Below are 13719 nucleotides of genomic sequence, written 5' to 3' on the forward strand. Positions count from 1 at the left end.
AGAAGGCAAACATTTCCAGTCCATCATTAAACAGAAATGGTCCACTTTTTGCGATTTTTAAAGTAACTTCACAGAATTAAGAATCTGGGTTCCTTCTCCAGTCTGCCAAAGTACAATGTCGGATCCTGTCTGAGAGCTGAGGTATTCCCCTTGGCTTCAGTGGGAACCTGAGCCAACCGAAGTTTTCTTGTCAAGGTCTTTGTTTCATCCGTTTCCCTGGAGTGCCTGAAAATGGATATAAACAGCTCTCCTGCCGCATGGCTGTCCAGGAGACTCCATGGCGCCTGCAAATTTGGAATGAAAAGCTAGCAAAGAAACCAGAAAGGCAGAGAACAATGCACTTGGACTGAGGGGAAGGTTTATATTGTTGATATCAAGGCCACTGGGTCAGAACAACATCAATAAATATCACATACAGAAACAGGCTCCAGCAAGTGACACTAGTTTCTTCTGCTCTGAAGGAGAACGTGAGCTGTCAGCTCCCATTTCAGTATGAATGTTTGTAGCACAATTCAAATACTGTAAGGACAGATCCATGTGGAAACTGTATCATGAATCTCACTTGCCCTCTGCTCTTCGTACGCCCACAAAACTGAGGGTGCTGCTTGTGACATCTGCAAACTCTGATAATCTGCTTGATGAGGCTCTGAGCAATCTGATCTAGTTAAAGATGTCCCTGCTCACTGCAGGGGGGTTGGACTAGATGACCTTTAAAGGTCCCTTCCAACCCAACACATTCTATGATTCTATGATTGTGTAGACCCTGGTCTATGTCCTGCGATGCAACACTGGTTCCCAAGAGAAAGCAATAAGGAGTAATGGGCATCCCATCCATAGACACAGCAAATAAATCTGTTTTGTTCTGTGAAAGGTGCTTTGAAGGAAAAAAGAAAAAAAAAAAAAAGTCCTTTTTTGTTAGACTGTCCTTGAAAAGCCAAAAAAGTGACAAAGCATTTCCTCAGGACTCCCTGCGGCGGGGAGTGGACAAATACTCGTTTCTAGTTTATGGGCATCCCTAAAGCATTTGATCCTGTTAAGGAGAACAGCATGAGCACTCCGGGGCTGAACAATGGCTTCAAGCAATAGGTGCAGGAACCCACAGTGCTGATCACTGCTAAGACAGCAAGATCTTACTTTTTCATTAGAAAAACGGCCAGTTTAATAATACAGTATGTTCTGTGGAAATGAAGTCCTGGCAGTCCGAGCACAAACCAATACAGTTAATTCCAGACTGCTGTAACACCTGGTTCTTGGGGTAAGGCCCTAGCATTTGAGGAATTGAGGCGTGGGAGAGCCATGGGACTGATTCAGCCCTGGGGAGACTTCCTGGCAAATTCCACACACTTTTACTTACACGCATTATGAAACCAAATGAGCTCCCTATAGAAGTGCACGTTGATGGATTCAGACTGACAGATGTGTTTTCTGTAAGATAACAACCCATTCAAACTGAAACCATGTGAGAAGAACCTTAATTAATCTGCACAGCTTTTCTTAATAACCTGGTAGTTTGTCTCTGAGGTGCAAGTTCTTCTGACTTCTCCAGATTTTCTGCGTGACATAAGAGTGGAGACAGGAAATGACCCGTGGTCTGTGCTGGCTTGACCTGAATGAGTTAAGTAACCATCTGGATATTTTCCAAGGTGTTTGAAAACAAAATGATCAAGTGCAGCATCCTGGCGACATAGTTCCTAGCCACTGACAAGATCTGTACTTTCAGCTGCAGCCTGGAGATCAGGGTCCAATCATAGAATCATAGAATCTGCCACACAGTCCCCTCATGCTTAGAGAACCCACCTGCAAAATGAAAGATCTGGGGTAGGATTATGGTCTCCAGAGATCAATAGCTTGATGTAGGCACCTGTGTGAGATGGCCTAGTGTATCTGAGACATCATCTCAAGGAGGCAGATGGGACAGAGACCCTGTTGGACAGCTGAGGCCTTCTAGATGGGCAGTGGAGCCTGGCAGGGTACCATGGCCCACCTCAAACAGCGCTGTGCTGCCATATGCAGATGTCTCAGTGGAGCTTGGTGGATCTGGAGTGGGTCTGGAGACCTATTCAGCAGCTCACATGTGCACCTCACAGTAAAGGTGAGCTGAATTGACTGTGCTAACTGCCCTGCCTTGCTCTTCCCAGCAGGCTTCATCTGCCTAAACATAGGGATTTGACGCTGTTAGTGAACCCTTGGCTATCCTGGGGTACTCAAGTCATTTGCACAGGGTGAGGAGGTATGGTATTGGTCAAGCCTCATACCCAAGGGTGCCTAAAACACCACTAGATGACTGCCTTGTGGCCACAGAAATCCCCTACCCACTGTTGAAAACTGGAGCTCAGACACCTAGATTATATTGGGACGCCTATGACTAGATGGCTGAAGCCCACCCCTGTTTTCTGGGCCATGCCCTCCACTTCATAGAATCATAGAATAGTTCGGGTTAGAAGGGACCTTAAAGATCATCTAGTTCCACCCCCCTGCCATGGGCAGGGACACGTCCCACCAGACCAGGTTTCTCAAAGCCCCGTCCAACCTGGCCTTGAACACCTCCAGGAATGGGGCATCCACAGCTTCTCTGGGCAGTCTGTTCCAATGCACTTCTATAATGCAGAAGGAACAGCAGGAGACATCATGAGAGGCTTGTTTCAGAAGAGCCTGTTGGCGAAGGCAACGTCAAAAACTAGCAGCAGAAAGTTTTGGATCTAAGCTGCCATGTTCCTGAGAACTACCTCAGGCCATCCTAGAGTAGACTCAGAATCCTTTCTTAGTTAAGAAATAATAGTTTGATGCTTGTATGAAGTTTGCAACAATTTGGCCATGAATTTTTGAGGGCATCCACAAACTGTTTGCAGATATTGGTTACGTCTATTAAATAATTCTGGAGACAGAACCGCAAGTGGAATGTTTCCACTGGAGACGCTGACTGTTCCTCATCTGTTTTCTATATACAAAAGAGAGTTTGGTTCTTTCTGTTGCCTGGATAAAATTAAGGCAGCACCACTTCATGGAGGGATTTCCAAAGACCCAGCTCTTATTTACTTTGTGTCTTACGCCTGCCCAGCACAGCATTTCAATATGAACGGAAATGTCCACGTTCAGTGAAATAATGTGCTTTTTTTTTTTTTTCCCAATGGCAATTTCATAGCAGTAACTTGGAAAAGTCCCGGTTCACTTCAGCCCAAATCAAACCTCTTTCTGTTTTCCAGCTTGGTGCGTCACTCAGAAGCTCAGCTCTGCATGCAACACAGGCTGTAGATTACTTGCAGACAAGCTGACCACAAACCCGTTGATCTGATAACATTTTGTGCCTATCCATTCTCATCAGAGTACAAAATGTTTTCTATGTGTAGGCAGCAGGACTTGGGACGTCTTGGACACTTTCCGGTGTGGTCTAAGAGGAAGCTGCAGACGTTACTGCCATGTAAATGAGTGTCTGATTGGAAGCTGAGTCTATAACAAATGCAGATCCTGTAAGAAACAACCAGGAATATTCTATGTTCCCAAAGAATAAAGAAAGGAAAAAAGAGGTGTGTTAATAGCTTCGAAGGTATCTCTGCTAATTAGCTCAGGCTCATTCACGATTCTTCAATAAAGGGATTTTTCTTCTATTTTTGACATTGAGTACATGAGTTCCCTGTTTTCCTTCTGGAGTCTTTCCTTCTGCATCTTCTCACACCGTTAGATGCAATAACTTGGTTTAAGGGGGAAAATTCCAATTTTATCCCCTGCAGATATAACAAATTAAGACATGTTGTTCTGACAATGTGCCAGATTTCTGTATCTCACACAAAGGAGGAGGATTCATATTTTATTAAGATTGTATTTTATTTTGTTAACTTATTAAGCTTCTGCTGTAACTCATATTTGTCATAACGACTGAGAAAAAACCATATACATATCATTCATGAGATATTCCCAGTTTGTCTGAAGACAATTTTGATTAATATATAAGATTAAGACTTTGGAAAAAAATATCTTCTACACGTGACCTTACCAGAAGTTTCAATGTAGTTTCTCAGGTAAGTATCTCAAAAGGGAAAAAACCTAAACCAGTTGGGTATCTAAATCCAGATGGATTCACATACATGAAACTAGATATCCAAGCATGAAAATTAGGGAAAATTAGGAAAATTCTTTATGCTGTTGTATGTGGTATAAAAAAAAAATAATCATACACCTGCTGGAGTAGGGACAGTACCCCAGGTCTCCTGGCTTGCACAGGGAGTGGTCTAGAGAGCAGAGTGATGTTTTGGGACAGGATTCCCTGCTTTATTTCGTATTAAACTTTTTGATCATTGCATCACAAAGCAGGACCTTACAAAAATTCCATAACCTTCTCTTATTTTATTTTCTTTTTACTACAAAATGTCCACAACCAGAAGATGACAATTAAGAAAAACTTTTAGGAATTGACCCGGTTGCTGACACATAGAGACTACAGCCATTTGAGAGGTCCTGTGACATTAGAAATGTCAATGTCTGCCTGGGGCTGGCAGATATCATTCAGGAGCTATGGGGGATCTGCACCCTCATGGAGCAGCAGCTGGAGGCCAGATGGGATCCCTGAGGCATCTTTAATGACAATAGATGCCCTTAGCTCTGGACTTGGCCAGCTAAATATGAGTATCTATGGTGCAGGTTTCTGCATGTGTGTTGGCTCCTAAGGTCCCACTCTAGCTAAAGATGTGATTTGAGTCCTACAACCACTAATTAAACACCTCATTCCCATGCAGCCACATCCACTGTAGAGGCTTACATCTCAGTATCTGAGTCTAGTGCTGACCACCACTGTTGACCATATGTGACTCTCCAGTGCCATTTAAAATAAGTTAGGCCATACACATGGCCATCTGTTTGCCCCTCTAGTCATATGCAGGTTGTCTGAGAGGTCCTGTGTCTTACTGGGTAGTCCCATGAGATTCTTGGGATACCCTAGGGCAGCCCGCAGGAATTAGACCTGTATATTTGGGCGACTAAATTGAGTCGATAATATCAACCAACTAATATTTCCAGAAAGAAAATTGGTTGTTTAGTTGGTTCAAATTTTATTTTTCAGTTAGGGAAATGATGCAAAAAATCATTTATTTGCATTGATGAATGGAGACTGCAAACACTGCAACAGCACCTTGGACCTTCTTCTATACTCATCACCATCAACAGTCTTCTGGCATTCTCAGGCACTTTCTCTCTCACCAAAGCAACGGCTAATTTTCTGTGGGTCATCCATTACCAACCACCTTCTTTGAATTTAACAAGTAATGAAGCTCTCTGGGTGGGTTGGTATTGAGAAGGAACCTTCCCGGTGGCTAGGTAGGGAGGTATAGTTACCTCTCCGCTTGCTTTTGTGACCCTCTGGCATTGTTCAGGTTTAGCCGTGCGCAGCGGTCAAGCTGTACTCATTGCCTTCCACATTCACCACTGCCAAGGTCCTCCGGACAGGCAGCTCTGTTCCCATAGCCCTATAAATGCCAGAATGCTCCCTCCTTCCCTGCTCAAAGGTTCTGGCATTGTGGCCCTGTCTCCACGCTGCAGCTGAGACCTTCCACCATGAAGCTCTTCTCCTGCCTCATGGCTCTTCTCCTGTTCCTCCTCGAGGCTGTTCCAGGTAAGGGGCAAGACCCACACTGGGGTCTGCCTGTGTAGGAGGTACAATTAGCTTGTGCAGTGGTGCAGACTGTACTCCTCCATGCTCTTCAGCTCCTTTCATTAGAGCCGTTCCCTATTTCTCAGTTTAGAAGCAGAAGTGAAAAATGAACCTATGGTGACCAAATGCCAAACCAGAACCTCCCCACAGAAGCCACTACTAGGTGTTGGCTCTGTAGGACTCTTTGAAGTCTCTTTCTTCCACTTTGTGGGACTACTGGAAGATGGTACCATGGAAATCATCTGCCTCTTCCTACCCCAGGATCATAAATTGTCTCCTTTGCATACAGCAAAAGAGCGGCAGAGGTGTTCCTTTGTATTACTCAAATTGAACTACGTCGGAGAAGTTTACTTAAGCTCTCTGAATATTCTGGTTCCTCTTCCTGAGCCCTTCTGCTGCACTGACTCATTCACTCATTGTGCTTTTAGCCTTGCTTTTCTTCACGCTTAATGAAACTCGCCACCTTGGAGTAAGTCTTTCAGAGAAAGAAGGAACTGGGCAAACCTCTTGTCCTTGTTAACTGGGGCAGATCCCAGCTTTTGATTTTCTTTTTAAGTCATAGACACATCTCAGGGTCTACGAGCACCATGCTGTCCCCTGCCTGACCAGACTGCAGCATTGCAGTCCCAGAACTTAGAAGCATCTAAAGGCTGGCCAGCCCTAACTACTTCGACATATATGCCCAGGATATGTTCAGAAATTTGCCATCAACAATTACATTTTTAGTCTAGTTGTACAAAGACCTTCCTTAGAGTCCTGTGAGGTTTCATGAGGTTTCTCAAAACTTTTGGAAATGCTGCCTTGGGCTTTGGGCGTATTTGTATCAGACCCCTAATTGGGATTCATGGGGTTTCAGCAGGAAGAAGACCATGAGAAACAGACTGATCGTGCAGCACAGCTGGGAATCCCATTCTTCCTTGTAGGTCTCGGCTTGCCCAAAGACACCTTACGTTGTGTTGGATACCATGGTTTCTGCTTCCATTCAAAATCCTGCCCAGAACCATTTGCCGCGTTTGGAACTTGCTCTCGGCGTCAGAAAACCTGCTGCATAGGTATGTGTGGAAACACTATCCAGGCAGGCAACGTTTGGAGAGGAAGCAAAACACATTCTTACTCTCTTTGTCTCCAAATGGCCCAAACCATCTCCTCCCACCTGCAAAGATGGAGCTGTCTGTTCCTCCATAACATCAGCGTGGAGCACAGGAACAGAATTGCCTTTTTGGCCTGGTCAAATATCACGTAGACCAACGTCCCATCTCCAACAGAACAGATGCCCAGGGAAATAAAATAAAAATTGTGGCCCACACGGAGTCCTCCTTGCTTGATATATCTGTTGGTGGACTGCTGACCGCATCCACACTGCTATGTTTAATAGGTGCCAGATGACCTCTTCCCTGTTAATTGATCTAATCCATTCTGAACTTGCTTATTTTTGGAGTTCCTCAATAGTCAACATGTAAAATTGAGTCAATACATGCTTTATAGACAACTGTGTTAACCAGACCTAAGGTTCATCTGATCCACGTCCTACATCTGTCCATGGCCAGAAGTGGATGTTTCTATACAGTTACTCTCTATGGGTAAAATTACTATTAATGAACACCACAAGCATATAATTACACTTCCTTATATATTCTCCTGGCTTTCATGAATTTGCAGCTCAGGACTTTTAGATTTAGGCACCTTTGTCTTTAAAAGTCCTTACTGGATTTTTCCACCTTACATTTGGAGTTCCTTCTGTTTGTTTTTTTCAAACCTTTTCCCTCATAATTTTATTCAGTACCACCTACTTCTGTACTGCCGATGAAATGGAGTCATTCTGTAACCACTTTCTTCATATCTTTACAATATCCATCCTTCGGTTGTTTCTTTTCCAAGTTGGTGGGTCACAAATTCCTCTTTTTACAGAAGTCCTCCGATGACACCCACAGTCCTTTTTTGTGTCTTTGCTTTTGGAGAGAAAGTAACCAGAACTTCATGACCCTTTCCATGTATGAGTTGGTTCGCATGGTGGTGTAATATTTTCTGTTTTGACTTAAAATCCTTTTCATTGCAGACACGACATCAAACTTCCATACTTGTCAAGACGAGGGGGGTCATTGTGTACCTCCAGAAATCAAATGTCTGCAAGAACAAGTGGGACTTTGCCCTCACAGAGAATGGAAGTGCTGCACAGAACTGTAATTGCAGAAAAACACATAAATGCATGGACAAGAAAACAATTTTTCTTCCTAGTGTTGTATAGAAGATGTCTGGTTTCATTAACATGTGAAGTGTATAATTAACTAGAGGTGAAATGTTTCTTTATATAACAAGGGCAATAAATACTAAATAAACAGGTCTAACAGTCATATATGTATGGAGAGAGGCAGAATGTCTCTCCATTACACCCACACACAGAAATCCACAGAAACTTTCCTGTAACAATCTTGGAATCCACATTCCCTCGTAATCCAAATTACAGCTCCCTCCTTTTTCTGTCTTTCTTTCTCTCTTCGTTCCTTCCTTTCCTTCTTAATAGAAGGAAAGACAACGTGATAGAAAAAAGGGCTGTCCAACTAGCATGGTCAGGGCATGCCTACACTATTCAACTCCCATTCTCCAAAGCAGGATTCCAGTCAACTGCTCTTCCTTGCTTCCCAATTTCTACCAATATACTGTACCCACTTCAGCACAGGTGCCATGTACGGGAAGTCTTCATGCAAGATATTCTGGGCAAATCTACCTAAAACCGTCTGTTTAAAACTATTTTATGCAGTTTGGGCTTCCCTTTGTGGTAAGTTTGAGTTTATTAACTACAGAAGTTTCATTCAAAATGTAGGCAAAAAAAGTGTTTGCTTCTGAGCATCATCTCCATGTGCTCAGCAGCTCCCAGTCACGACAGCTGGCTTTCTGATTTCTCCAGTTGAAGGCTGAGTAGCTGGACATCTCGTAGATGAACATGAGGAGGGGTGGCATTCATCTCCTAGCATCTAAAAATGACCCTTGGAGCATAAGCGTTAGCACCTTCCTTGGATGGAAGGATTTCAAACCTTCCCCATACAGGACAGAAAGCCCCTTGAGGCAGCAAGCTTCCATCATCCTGTTTCTCAGCACCTGAAGTATCCTTTACTCTGGTCTGAACTAATGCAAATGGCTCATTTGTGTCTCCACCACACACTCCAGAAAGGTCATTCTCTAAATCAGTGTGTTAACCATCATCCTAGTCATCCTAAGCTGCTCCTCTGGTCTACAGAGAGGAACAGATCCACTGGCAATGTCATTACACTCATCCCTCACTGACCACAAAGTGAATCCATTCTTAATCAGCCAGCATTTGGACAGGTGAGATGACCTTGGTCTAACACTTTTTTCCTTCATTTTAAAGATGTGTAAAATTATATTGACCTTTGCCAACGGGAAAACTTTATTTCCATTGCAGCATCACCTCTCCATGTGACAGTCTAGGTAACCAACCAAGAGCTTAACACGATTGGAACAAAATGATCTTTAAGGTCCCTTCCAACCCAAAACATTCTATGATTCTATGTCCTGCCCCTTCTATGCAAGCTCTTGTCCCATCATTCAGCCACAAAAGATGTCCGGATGTGCACCCTCTTTAGATTACAAAAGACCCTCCAAGCTCTCTTTGCAAGGCTGACCTGAGCCACACTGTCATGCGCCACAGGGAAGAAAGCTCTTTAAGTTCCAGGGTTGTTTCACTTCCTTACATCCCTAGTGAATGGACCAGGATGTGAGGCAGCATGCGAAGGGTCCTGACCTACCACACACCTTCCAGTCTCAGAGACAGCAAGGAGCAGCAAGCAGTCCTACCACATGTGTCCAGCTCTAGAACCCTCAGCACAAGAAGGACATGGACCTGTTGGAGCAGGGCCAGAGGAGGGCCACAAGGATGATCAGAGGGCTGGAGCCCCTCTGCTACGAAGACAGGATGAGAGAGTTGGGGTTGTTCAGCCTGGAGAAGAGAAGGCTCCGGGTAGACCTTATAGCAGCCTTCCAGTACCTGAAGGGGGCCTACAGGAAAGCTGGGGAGGGGCTGTTTGCAAGGGCATGTAGTGATGGGATGGGGGGCAATGGTTTTAAACTAGAGCAGGGAAGTTTTAGATTGGACATTAGGAAGAAGTTCTTTACAGTGAGGGTGGTGAGACACTGGCCCAGGTTGCCCAGAGAGGTGGTGGAGGCCCCATCCCTGGAGACATTCACGGCCAGGCCGAATGAGGCTCTGAGCAACCTGATCTAGTTGAAGATGTCCCTGCTCACTGCAGGGGGTTGGACTAGATGGCCTTTAAAGGTCCCTTCCAACCCAACACATTCTATGATTCTATGTTCAAGAGAAAGTACATCTCACCCTCACAACAGGGAGATGAGGATACAGCACACAGTGACATGTGGGACAAGCCAAGCTTTGTCATCAGTTATAAGGCACGAAGAGGATGAGGAGAGGGGAGCAATGGTGCTTGGGAGGGGACTAGAGGGAAAAATCAAACCCGCACCCCTCTGTTGGAGTGGAAATGCGCTGAGAAAGCAACACATCAAAAAAAAAATAGCCTGGGCAGAGGAGGTGAAAAAATTCAGTCCTTTGCAAAACCTGAGCAGGCTCATCTAGAAATTATTATCAGAGTGCAGCAGGCTGCTGACTCTGTTGTTCCCCCAAGATCAGTATCTCTCTAGCACAAAATGGTCCACAGATTCAAGCCCTTTTGCCAGACCTGCTTTGCAGGTTTGCCCACCACATAGCCCAGAGGGGCAAGTCCAAACACTACAATGTGCAAACAGTTGTGTAAAGGTCCCAGACCGGCTCCTTGCTGTAGACCCAAGGAAACAATCCCACTCATAAGGGACTTGCTCTCACTCCAAGTTAGTGGTTGGACCTATTTCTGGTCCAACAGGTGACCATGGAGTAATGGGGTAATAAGTGGATGAGGAAAATTAGGGGTTGTCCAGCACTTGACTGCCCTGGAACAGGACTGGTCAGTCTTTGAACAAGATTTTTTAACCCACCTGAGCCTAGAGAAAGAAAAAAAAATTGTCTTTTGCCCTTCTTGGGTTTAAGGCCAGACTCAGTTGCCCACAGCTGGGCATTGATGTTACTTGAGATGACTTAGGGTATCATGCCAGGTTTCCAGAGTGTCTTGTCTGCCACTGTCACTCATGCAAAAATCCCCAATACCTAAGGGTACATAAATCAAGCTTTTCATGCCTTCTGATCCAGGACAGCAAACTTTGACTCTATCAAGTGCCTTTGATCTACATTTTCTTTGGGAGAAGGGAATTTTTAACCACGATCTTTCAACTATCCAGTCTAGGATGTATTCACAGAAGCAGTTATATTAGCACAGCTGAAGGGACAGCAAACAGCAGGACCAGGCAGGGGCAGCAGCCAGGCGAGGGTAGCTGGAACATCACAAGCTGATTTGACATCAAGAGCTGCATATCTATCACATAATTCCCACCAAGTGGTGCATTGCTGAGCTTAACCGGCTACCTCCTCCACCAGTGCTGTGTGCTCATCACGCTCAGGAATGAAGCCTCCCAAATTCCTCGCAAGCCAAAGCTGGAATAGCCTCTTTGGCAGGAAAAAAAAATCACGCCCAGGTTTCAGCCGGAGAAAATATTTGCATGAGCTCAGATCGAAAATGAATCACTCCTAGACTGCACCGTTCTCCTCCTTGCAGCTCCTTGGGAGTCTTTCCTTGCAGGTTGCCACCTTCCCACCCATCAGCTCCCTGGGGACTTTGGTGGCTGCAGGTGAAGGGCAGAGGATCTCCCCGAGGCTCTTTTTCCACCGACCTGCCTGCAACTGGCAATTTACCAGTCCAAAATGCCAACTCCTGGGGAGAGGCATCGGGGAAGAAGATAACCAGCGAATGTGAAGCCAGTCAACATTGCTTGGAGCCGCAGCGCTGGGTCAGAACGACACGGAGGGTTTCTCAGCAGCAAATGTCACTCCCGAGACTGGAATATAATTAACTCCTGCCTATTCCCTCCCTCTTCCCGGATGCCATCCAGCATGCCAGCTGCACGCAGAGGCTTCTGCAAATTCTCACGCTGAGCCCTGTGACTTTCCAGCAGGACCAAAGCAATGGGGATCCTTTGGTTCATTTTAATCCTCATCTCCCTCACCAGTCACGGTAAGAACAGGAAGGCCGAGGGTGGTAAACAGAGGTGTCTGAGCACAGGAGTAATCTTTCCTTACTGTGTAATCAAATCAAAATGTAACAGGTACTGAGGGGGAAAAGCGCCTTCAGGTTTCTGGATGAGATAGTGAGTGAGATACTTTGGCAAAATGCATGATTTAATCCCTTGGGGTAACGCAAAAATGAGCTGAGAAGAAGCTGTGAAAACAGGGCACCTCCTTGGCTTTCTAGGAGCAGACAGGTTGGAGAAGCCCTAGAGGAGATGTCCTGTGCTCTGGGAAAATATTTCTGCCTTTTCTCAGGCTGCAGCTGCCTCCTTGGTGGGGTGAGAACAACCGCTTTGACCTCCCGTGCACACTCGTTGCCAACGTCCTGAACAAACAAACCCGTGATAAAATGCTCCTTGAGTGAGGTTGGCTCTGCAACTTGTTTTTTTTTTAACAGATGTCCGAAGCTGTCCTTTGGGGCAGGGATCGCGGGTGTGCTCTTTGCAGCTGTGCACGCCCAGGCTCTGTGCACACTCACGGTGCTGGCTTGGCTGGCAGGGCACATGGTGCCAGAGGGGATTTTGGGCTGCATCCCCAGCAGCGTGGGCAGCAGGGCGAGGGGGGGATTCTGCCCCTCTGCTGCGCTCGGGGGAGACCCCCCTGCAGTGCTGCCTCCAGCGCTGGGGCCTCGGCACAGGAGAGACACGGAGCTGTTGGAGCGGGGCCAGAGGAGGCCCCGGAGATGCTGGGAGGGCTGGAGCCCCTCTGCTGGGAGGACAGGCTGAGAGAGCTGGGGGGGTTCAGCCTGGAGAGGAGAAGGCTCCGCGGAGACCTTCCAGCCCCTTTCAGTATCTGAAGGGGGCCTACAAGAAAGCTGGAGAGGGACTTTTTACAAGGACATGTAGTGATAGGATGACAGGAATGGCTTCAAACTGGAAGATGGGGGATTTAGATTGGATGTCAGGAAGAAATTTTTCACTGTGAGGCTCATAAGACCCTGTCCCAGGTTGCCCAGAGAAGCTGTGGCTGCCCCATCCCTGGAGGGGTTCAAGGCCAGGTTGGACGGGGCTTGGAGCAACCTGGGCTGGTGGGAGGTGTCCCTGCCCAGGGCAGGGAGGTTGGAACTAGGTGATCTTTAAAGGTCCCTTCCAACCCAAACCATTCTGTGATTCTATGATTTTACCCACTCCGTGCATTTTACCCACCAACTTGTTGCTTCTTTGTACAGGAGACACTCATGGACCAGATAGCTGTAACCATGAAGGGGGCTTGTGCCGAATTGGAAACTGTGTTTCTGGTGAATATCTGGCCAGCTACTGCTTTGAACCCATCATTCTCTGTTGCAAAAGCTTGTCACCCACCACCACAAAGAGCTGAAGATTTCCAAAGGAGGAACATGCAGCACGTGAAGAGCTGCAGGCTCCACTATGAAGGAATGGTCTGCTGTTGGGAAGGAGATGTTGTGCCTTTCTGTGACTTGCTCTCCTGGGAGAACATGGCTGTGGATTGACCAGTGGACTTCTCAACATGTTGCTTTTTGCTTTCACTGTGACTTTCTAGGAAACACTGTGACAAGGAGAAACTGGGGCCACCCAGACTGTGCATTGCCCCTTTTGGCATCTGGTTGTTACCTGTCACGCACAGGTGAGAAATTGCTTTTCCCCTTGCCTGAAAGCAATAAACCTGAAGTTTAACAGAACAGCAAGTGCCCGTCTGTGACTCCTGCTGATGCTCAGCAAAGCTGCTGGTGGTGGGATGCACTCTCTCCCACCGACCAGGAGTGAACATAGCTGCCCACACCTTCCCAGCAGAGCAGCGTGGCTCCGTCTCTTTACTTCCCTCCCCAGAGAAAGCAGCTGCAATGGGGGCAGCCTTTTTCCATCACTTTTGGTGCAAAAGCTACCCGGTTTGACATAAAGGCAAGTGTGGTCTGTGTTTCTCAGGCACCGCCCCC

The 13719-nt window shown here is 46.2% G+C and overlaps 1 protein-coding gene across 1 annotated transcript; it reads left to right on the plus strand.

The window, feature by feature from the left end:
- Window positions 1-11354: 11354 nt before the first annotated feature.
- LOC141740158 (gallinacin-12-like) lies at window positions 11355-13422 on the plus strand. The gene is given in 2 exon segments (XM_074578387.1): window positions 11355-11772; window positions 12994-13422. Coding segments are annotated over 2 exon segments (282 nt in total). The 5' UTR covers window positions 11355-11639; the 3' UTR covers window positions 13143-13422.
- The last annotated feature ends 297 nt before the right edge of the window (window positions 13423-13719 follow it).

The sequence above is a fragment of the Larus michahellis genome, chromosome 3, assembly GCF_964199755.1.
Source record: "Larus michahellis chromosome 3, bLarMic1.1, whole genome shotgun sequence".
In the NCBI taxonomy this organism is placed as follows: Eukaryota; Metazoa; Chordata; class Aves; order Charadriiformes; family Laridae; genus Larus; species Larus michahellis.